Here is a 9,817-nt window from a genome sequence, read left to right as displayed (position 1 = left end):
AAGTCAGCAGAAAACCCACCTAACTTTCTTTGATGCCTTGACATGGTTGGGTCTATACAGATGTTAAAGCAATGGTTTATATTTGTATTTATACAATCCTGTTCTCTTCAAACAACCCAAAAGCCGGACTTATTGAAGAAAAGAGGAAACTAAACATAATGAAGAATTTAAAATCATTAAATATATAAGAGCTTATTTAGAGCATATATATATGTGTGTGTGTGTGTTTGCAATGTCCATAGCTATGCATATGGGACTCTGCATCTCAGGCCCCACAGCACAGAGTGGTTCTGCCCGTTCAGCCTTCAGTGAAATCTCACTCAGGAGTTTACTCATCACTTCTCATCTGTGCCCAGCTCTCCAGACCCACCACAACCCCGATAACACCCTGATAACACCCCCTGCTCTGCCAGCTGCTGGGGCTTGACACCTCTGAGCACACCATGAAGGACTGACCCAGCTGGGAGAACTACTGAAGAGGAAACAATCGGAGCAAAAAGAGAAGTGAAACAAGACGATACAGGCTGCTGCCTTGCCAAACTCGAGCGTGGGAATGAGCTTAATGGTCCCAGACTCTGGCTCGTGCCAGAGTTCAGGAGCGTGGCTCTCCCAGGGATGAGTGGGCATGGGAATGTCAGCAGCAGCCCTGATGGCTTTTGCAGGAGCTGCTCTTGGCTCATTCCTGCAGTGGGATGGGTGTCATTTCCAGGAAGATCTGGTTGCTCTTCCCGCTGCCTTGCTGGAAAGAGGCAGTTCAGGCTTGGAGAAACTGAGTGACACACCAGGGGCACACCTCAGCCTGCCTGGAACCTTTCATCTGGGGGCTGAATAACAAAACCTACTGGGTATGAGGAGGAGAGAGAAAAACTCAAATGAAAAATGAAGCGCATTCTTTTGGCAGCAACAACTGGAACAACTCATTGAGGGCAGTGGTAAACACCCCTCTGGAGAGGAGGAGCGAGCCTCAGCCCCCAGAAACCAGTGACCTGAGCAGGATCTCCCTGCCTGCAGCTTGGGCAAAGAGGACAGGGCAGGATTCAGGACAGGATTTTCCATGATGTGAAAGTGAGAACACAGCTTGATGGCTGCTTTCACCTTCCACGACTCAGGACAATCACCCTGAGCGGTGCTAATGGTTTGAGGAAGTGGGAATTGCTGTCCACTGAATGTTGTCCTACAGCTTTAGTGAGGAATAATTCCCATCCCCACAGTCCCTGGTGCTGGGCTTGTCTCGGCTTCTGACATCAATATTAAAGGCATAACTTTTACTTCTGTCTGGGATAAATCCTGCCCTGGATCAGGTTTGACTGCACCCTTCAGGAGCTGCCTCAGGAGCTCAAGGGCCAGCTCTGCTTCATTCCCCCAGCCCTGAGCACTCTGCAGGCTGAGCAGCAGATCCCAGGCTTTTGGCTTTGGAGCTGTTAGTTCCAGGAAAAAGAGCTAATGTTTAGGTTAACTTTTCCATGGCTGTTAATGGAAAACCACACTGCAACAGAACGTGTGGAAAGGTTACGGTTTGGTTCTCAGGCTCTGCTGCCTGTCAGGAGAAATCTGTCAGCTGGGACCTAAGGATGGGTTAAACAGCAGCTCCTTGTTAGTGCCTGGGTGGCTTTGGGTCTGCAGGGACAGCAGTGGCCACATGGACATGTGCAGGGGTGACCTGGGGGGCTGCACAGCTGGTTTTACTCTCAGGGCTGCAAAGGGACCGTGTCTGGTGTTTAAACCAGGGGGATTTGTAATCCTATCTCCTGGTTTCTGCTCTTTGTTTTGGGAGGAGGTTTCCATTCATGACACTGAAGTCAGACAATTACCTTATATCTGAATTTAATCTCTAAAATAGGCTCCTAATTCAAAATAAGGCAGGAGCCAGGGGATTTTCCAGGGTGACAGATTTTGCTTGTGTGCTTTGTGATGTTCCTCATTAATCAGGAATACCTGACCATACATCACCCTTCACTGTGGCTACTCGATAATAAAACACATTTCATGGTTTCAGAGAACTCACTTCACAGAGCCATGGGATGGGCTGCAAAGACCTTAAGGCCCAGTGCCACCCCTGCCATGGGCAGGGACACCTTCCACTGTGCCAGGCTGCTCCAAGCCCCGTCCAACCTGGCCTGGGACACTTCCAGGGATCCGGGGCCAGCCACAACTGCTCTGGGAAACCTGTCCCAGGGCCTGCCCACCCTCACAGGGAAGAATTTCCTCCTAATTTCCTCTTTGGACGCTGCATGGGAGCTGTGCATGGGAAAATGAACCAGCAAGAAAAACTGTTCCTTGTGGTTAGGGGAGGATTTGAACTACATTAACAGAATATTCCAGCTGCTCTCACAGATCCCCTGTTTAGAGTTCAGATGAATTAGTACCACCACAGTGTCCCAGTGGTTCTCCCTGTAGCTGCCTACACTTTCTCTTCTCCCTTGCCTCGGATAAGGCTGAATTCCTGGTTTAATTTACACCTGGACAGCTCCTGGCACGATGGAGCACAGGAACACACCACCACAGTGAACGGGGCCCCGGGGTGTGTGGCAGCACTGCCCCAATCCTTTCAGCTCAGATTTAATTTCCCTGCATTTCAGCTCTGTGTGGGGAGTGAGAGACAACGAGTTATTTCCCAGACTGGTCTTTGCAAGCACACAGCATTCTCCATCAGACAGGGAAAGTCAAGGAAGGCAGACCTGATTTTCCAAGGGGTTGAATTTGCCAGAAATAGAGACACCCAAATTCCTCAGGTGGTGCAGCAGCCAGTGCTAATCCCTCTCTGAAACACCCCATTATTGCAGCAGATTAAGGGTCATTCAAAGACATAAGAAAGGACAGAGAAGAAGGAAATGTTACCGTGCAATTAGCAGAGCTCTCCTTCTCCACGGTGCTTTTCCGTGGTGAAGGCTCAGGAAGTTTGGCTGTAAATGTCTGATTTCTTACTCTGACTGCTCTGTTTATATCAAGACCAATTTTTATGTCAGCACATGCACACACACATTTTCCTTTCCTAGAGAAAAGAACAATTGTCATTACTTTAATGGGGACATTTTCATGTATTTGGTGGCCTCACGCTCTCATCACAACCAACCACAATCTGTACCAGAGCCCTGGCACTGGGACCCATTGTGGTGTGATTCCACCAGTAAATTTCCAAAAAAACCCTCTTCTCCCTCAATCGTCATTAATTCAGGTAGGATACATCTTTACACATAATTACACATGGCTTCGTTACACTTTTCCTCTATTTATACCCTTCTAGATCTATATTCACCTATTCAAGCACAAAACAAAACCACAACTAATGCAATACAAGAACAATTTAAAACACAGTTTGCTCCCTGATTGAAGAGTTCCTGGCCAAGTCTGAGCTTGAAACACATTTTGATAATCTCATAAATTCCTGACAGAACAACATTTATCAAGGAAGTGCAACTGGCATTCCAGAGAAGCACGAATTGTTTGGGTCCTGTGAGCAATTTGCACAAATAAGCATTCCTGTATTCCATTACAAAAGTGATAAAGTTCTCTAAAAAATGTATATATTTTTACATCACCTCTCTCTGATGATGTTTCCAATGTAAAAATAACCTCATTAATGCTGACAAGAATGCAAACCTAGTCTCTTGAAAATGTGAGAAGACCACAGGAATCCCATGTGATCTCACTTCCTTGCCTTATTGGAATCATCTGTGTCTGTTGGTAACCTCAGACCCTCTATCCCCAGGTCTGACTCCAAAACCCAGAATTTCATTATCTCTTTGTGCATCTCAGCCTCTCTGGGTGCACTTCAAAACAGGTCCTGAGCATCCCTGTCTTTTCCTTCTGTTCTGGGCTCAGAGATGAGTTGTTAAAAGCCCCCTGCACACCAGATCAAGGTTTGCTCCCTGGTTTGTTCCTGCTGGGGCAGTCAGGGGCTGGCAGGGGCTGCAGGAGCAATGACAGTGTCCTGCTGCTGCTGGGGACACTGGAGCTTTGCAGGGGGCTGGGGTCCTGCTGTGGGCAGGGATCCCTTCCCTTGGAGCCGTTCTCCTTGGAGAGGTCTCAGCTCTGCCTCCAAACCCATCCAACCCTGGATCCCATGCTCCCTGCCCAGTGAGGGCTGTACCTGCTGCAGTGAGGGAACAGCCCCAGGACAAGGCACCCCCACCTTCATTAAAGGGCCCGGGACATGACCAGGCAAGAGGCAAAGACAAGGGACTGTCTGAGGTCACAGGGAGCAGGGGAGGACGGGAATCCTCAGGCCCACAATATCTCTGCCACGTGCATGAACTGCGTTAGTCACTGCCCTTGCAGCAGTGTCTGGTCCCAGCCTGATGTGACCCTCGGGGCAGGGGACATCTTTCCTGACAATTTCATGGATCCCTGGAAGCTGCGTGGGCTGCAGCAGATAAACAGCAGCAATTACTCAACGCAGGGCTTGAGGTGGAACCCGTGTTTTGTTCTATGCAAGGAATCTTCAGAACAGCTCAGCTCCTGCGCTGGCGGGGGATAAAGTCACTGATTATAGCAAGGGATTGCTTATATATGAAAATGATGTAACCCTGGGACTCAGTCCAACTCCTTTCCAGGCTCCAAAGCAAACAGAGATGCCTTTCAGTTATTTTTCATCTGGCTTCACTTTTTTATCTCGATCGGTGGGTGAATTAAGGAGCCCATTCGACAGCACTGGGTCTGAAATCTGCTTCCCTTTCTTCAGGAAAGAGAGGAGAAAGAAGGAGGCACAAACTGCTATCAAAACAGCTCCTCCTTGCAGCTGTCAGGAATATCATATGGTCAAAGGCTCCTGTGTGCAAATTCGAGCTCCTCTTTACTAGCCATTCATGTTGCCCGCAAGGGTTTGAGTATTTGTCCAGCCTGAGAAGGCTCCATGTTTGATCTGGTGGCTCCCTTTGAGGCTGCTGGTTGCTGTGGGATGCTCTGCTAACCCCTGCTTCTCTTGCTCTCAGGGCATGCCCACCACTGGCAGCTTGTTCAGGGCTGGCAGTGTGGACTTGCTGGGGTGTTGCTGAGTAACTCGGAGGTGTTTATTCAGCTTGTGGAATCCACCCGGAGCAGCTGCACTGAAATGGAGCTGATTCCTCTGGAACTGCTCTGGGCGCCTGCCAGGGAGACAAAGCAGAGCCCAGCATTGCTGGGAGCACCTGGGATGGGAGGGATGGGTGACCTGGTCCCCTGCAGCATCGGGATGAAGCTGGGCAGTCAGGGAAAAGCTGGAAAGCTGCAGCTGCCCTGCCCTGAGCAGCAAGACCTCAAAGCTGCAGCTGCTGGAGCTTCCTGGAGCCCCTGCCCAGCGAGGCTGGGTTTGAACTGGGCAGCAGGGCTGGAGTTCCAAACCATCTGAGTCCCCACCTGGAGCTGCCAGGAGCAGCCCTGAGGGGCCCCTTTGCTGCCAGGCTGGGGAGGGCACTCCTCCAGCTCTGCTTCCCAACAGAACAGGACCAAATCCTGCCCCTGGACACTCCCAGAGCCCGGGCTCGCCACTGGGCATTCTGCAGCCTGGAGAGGACCAAGTCTGTCCTTGTGCTCCTGGTCCTGGAGGGAGAGGCCACAGGAATGCACACGTGGGCTCACCACTGCCAAATCCCCTCTCGCAGCTCTGCCCTGGCAAAGCCTGCCCTGGGAACAGCGAGCTGGGAGAGATCCAGGCGTCTGCGTGCTCATGTGCAGGGCTGCCTGGCTGGGGCTGTCCTCCCGCAGCATCTCCTGCTCCAGGAACATCTAAACCTGCTGGGTGCAGCCCCCTGTCCCTCAGCAGCTCCAGGAACATCTAAACCTGCTGGGTGCAGCCTCCTGTCCCTCAGCAGCTCCTGCTCCAGGAGGATTCTGGCCACACAGCTCTTTGCGCAGGTAGGAATTTCCCATCACTTCAGTGCAACATCTGATCGTTTTCTTCTGCAATGCGGCCCTACAGACACAGGATTCATTTTTAAAAAGATTTTCTGTGGAATTGCTCCTTTTCCTTGGTATTTTTTTCCCTTGCAAGGAGAGCAGACTCCTCGTGGTGCCCCAGGGCTCTGCTCTGAGGGCACTGACAGCTGCAGCCAGCACCAGCAGATGTTTCTGTGCTGCCATTCCCATCAACTCAGCACTGACCTTCCCCCTGGATTTCCAAGCTCACCAAAGCAGGAACATGTTTTATGAGATAATATTTGATGTTTGCTGACCTGGGAGAAACCACAAGCCCTGAAACAGCCTGAGTCAGGCAGCCTTTGTATCCTAAGGTTGGACATGCATTTAAATGTCTCTTAGAGGAACAGTGGCACAGAGGAGAACAAAGGCATGTGGCAGGGATCCAGGAGAGCTGAGAGTCTTCTTATCCTGTGAGGTGCAAATTTTGCAACTATTTTTTGCAACCTTTTGCTTTTCCTTTTGCCTAATTTGGCTCCCAAGGCACAGCTGTAGTTTTTGGCAGTTCAGTTAACAGCAATATTGCCTCATCCCTTCTTGGTCCCTTGAACTGAAGCCTCTGCTTTTGTAAAGCCAACCTTCCTCATGCCCAGTAAAATCCCTTTCTAGGAGAAAGTGAAGTAGGGCAGACTAAAATTGGCATCCAAATCATGGGAATGTCTGTATCAAGATGGGAGATGACTCAGAAATCGTGCAGCTGAACTGAGGATGCTTCTCCTCAGTCTGAATCTGAAGTAGGGAAACAAAACCCACACACCTTTGCTGAACAGGAAAGGGGAAAACCCGAACTAATTCTGTCATTTCAGCTGTGTGAACCAATGAAAGCCATTTCAGTGTTTTACAGTGAGTTCTCAGACTGGTTTTGCCTGTGCTGTTGGGGGGACATCACCTGGGAGCTGTGTCACTGCTGTGAGGGGACAAACACAAACTGCTCCCTTAAACCTGACAGTGGTTAGCAGCAGGGGGTTTGATGCTCCCTAACACACCATTATTCACAGAAGCCAAACACTCAAGCTCACATTTTGTTGACACAGAGGAAAACCCTGCAGAAGGGCCTGGAAGTGCTTCATATCTACCCAGGGAAGTGCCCAAACGAAGGAGTCACCCGGAGAGGAGCCGGTATTTAGCAGCTCTAAGCCTGGGTGCATTTTCAGCCAGCTCCTCTTTCACACTAAATTAGATTGTGCCCAGGTCAGAGGTCCTTTACAGCACAAATCAGTCATAAAGGGCTTGATTGACTCCAAGGCTGGGTCACATCACACCTGTGTGGGCTGATTCTGCTGGTACTCGTGCTCCAGGACAGGAGGGTGAGTCCAAGGATGTGTCACTGCAGAGGCTGCAGCCTCTGTCAGCTGCACCAGGAGAAATTGCTGCAAACTGTGAGGGTTGCACTGCTCTGGATTCTCCCCAGCATAAATGGAAGTGGCATCTGTCATTTTAGCTTATTGAGTCAAAAAATGGATTCACAGAATAGGCATTCTTCAGGCCCTGGTTTCTGAGGGAGAATTGCCCGGCACCAGCAACCTCTATGTTTCCGACTCTTCTCCCATAAATCAGAATCAGTGAAGACATTTTAGCAAATCTTCCCTGGGAAGGAATAAAATATTAAACTTTTTAATTCACAAAAAGGTCCTGTATTCAATAAAAATGCCCACAGGGAACCAAATGCTACAGGCCTATGATTCTCCACCAGAAAATTACACTGTTGTTTCATGTGCAGTTGAGTTTCTTGAAGCCTCCACAGTGCTGCAGTTACTTACACTTTGGGACAAATATATTCCTGAAACAGCTCCAAGCTCTTTGTTGATTCATGTCAGGGGTGTGTGACTGACTGCATAAGACATTAATCTAACTGACATTTTCCACCATGAGGGGAATTTAACGAATGAAAATCACAGAATATCCTGATATCCAACCTAAACCTCCCCTGACACTGCTCCAGCCATTCCCTCAGTCCTGTCAAAATATCCCTTACTACTCATTACAATTTCTCCTGTAACTGGTGGAGAGCAGCTCTGTGCTCTAAGAGCAGACTGTGCTGGGCTCTTCCAGGGGTATTTCTGTCCCTGCACCTGGACAGTTCAGGCTTGAAACCACACCAGCCAAACCCCACGAACTGTTTGCAAACAAAGCTGACAGATGTGACTGAGAGTTTGCTTCTAAGCTGTCAGCAGTGTCTGCCTTCAGCCCCACAGGTGAAGGCAGGCAGAGGGTTTTGCTGTTCCCTGCTGGAAGGAAGGGTTTGGAGGCGCTGGTACCTTGTCTCCTGGCTGGGGACGCATCACGGACACGCGGTCGTATCCTTTCCGCAGCAGGACCCAGAGGGCGTCCAGCTTCCCCTGGAATGAAAGGAAACAGGGTGTTTGTTATGCTCTGGGCAAAGTGCAGTGCAGGGACCAGCACTTGGACCCAACAGGTTTTACCCCATCATTTCCAGTGCCTGTAGAAATGCTGGAGAACGATGTTTTCTCTCACAGACACTTGCTGTGAACTCGCTGTGAGTGCAAAGGAAGAGCACTCAGATGTCTGACAGATAACAGTGTCTGACCTTTCCAAAGATAATGTGTGACTCAGACACCTTCTGGGCTCAGAGAGAGACTGATGCCGACTCAGCTCCAGGCATCACAGCCAGCAAAATATTAAATCAGTGCAGAAAGCGAGCAGTGAACTCATGCGATGCCTTTCCGAACTGCTGCGCCTCCTGCTCTGGATGAGCAGCTTCTCTCCAGCCCTAGGTGACCCCTGTGACATGTGAGAAAGAAATCTCACTTATGTCTCAAAACACTCTGCTGGGGAGAACGGAGTGAACCCCCACCTGCCAGGAGAGCTGAGCCCCAGCCAGGGGCGGTGTGGTGGCCAGGTCATCCTTCCTGGCAGCCACCAAGAGAAGGCTCACCCAGGCTCCCCAGGCCCTCCCCATGCGGCAGCCCACGTTTGCACCTTTTCCAGGCAGTAGCACCTCTCTTTCCAAGCCCTCCAGCCCCACGCTGAGCTCAGAGGCAGCAGCTGTCCCCTCGCTGGGTGGTCTCACACCCCACACACCCAGACACACACGTGTGCACCGGCACAGACCTGGGTGAGGTCTGCTCAAAACCCAACGTGTTGAAAACCTCTTGCAGACAGAGTTTGGCTCATGTGTGGTCAGACCCTCCCTGCCATTCCCTGCAGTGCAGCCCAAGCATTTATCCCTGACTGGAATTCAGCAGCCAAGCCTGAGGGTACTCCCCAAATGAGCTGAACGAGGCCAGAAGGAGCAGCCCAGGGCTCTGCAATGCAGAAATATTCACCAAATCATCTGCTCTGAAACATCCCTCTGCTGCTGAAGGATTCCTGCTCTATCCCCACTCCAACCAGCCAGGGTTTCCTTTCCTAACTGGACTCAGCTCCTGGGAGAGCTGCGGGAGGGTTTGCATGGGGGCACACCTCGGCTGCCTCAGGGCAAGGCTCCAGACAGGTCACGAGTCAAGATTATTTCATCGAACTCTCTTCACACTCCCTTCATTTGACCCCCAGTCTGTGAAGAACTCAGTACCCTGAGATTTGTAGGCATTTTTGGACAGGGTTGACAGCAGACAGTATTTATTAATGTTTCCATGAGTACTGGTCCAAATGCTCTGAGTGCTGTGATATTAGAGCAGGAACCAGGAGCAAAACCCCTACTAGCAAACTTCACTGTACCTGCAGAGATAAGCTGCTCTGAGAATGTACAAAGCTGTCCCTTGGTACAAAACTGTTTTCTGCAGGTAAGACCATCAAACCCAAAGACCAACTCCTGACTGGATCCAGGAATTCCTGTCTGATAAATCTTTCCCAGAAATAAAGACGACAGAACTCTTGTGCTAGCAGAAATGCCTTGTGTAACTATTGTGGGACAGGATTAACAAATGGAAATGTGAGCTGGATGTTGCAGAGGGAGTGGGGAAAG

General features: G+C 50.2%; 1 protein-coding gene across 1 annotated transcript in view; it reads right to left on the bottom strand.

The window, feature by feature from the left end:
• The window catches only part of ANTXR1 (anthrax toxin receptor 1), a gene marked incomplete at its 3' end in the record, with an annotated part of 83,939 nt that overhangs the window by 7,138 nt on the left and 66,984 nt on the right, over positions 1–9,817 (bottom strand). The window contains exon 17 of the mRNA XM_017744683.1: positions 8,151–8,231. Coding sequence (XP_017600172.1) covers positions 8,151–8,231 — 81 coding nt within the window. The remainder of the gene's footprint in view (positions 1–8,150; positions 8,232–9,817) is intronic.

The sequence above is a fragment of the Corvus brachyrhynchos genome, unplaced genomic scaffold (genome assembly GCF_000691975.1).
Source record: "Corvus brachyrhynchos isolate BGI_N302 unplaced genomic scaffold, ASM69197v1 scaffold119, whole genome shotgun sequence".
NCBI lineage: Eukaryota > Metazoa > Chordata > Aves > Passeriformes > Corvidae > Corvus > Corvus brachyrhynchos.
This window is presented reverse-complemented; position numbering and strand designations above follow the sequence as displayed.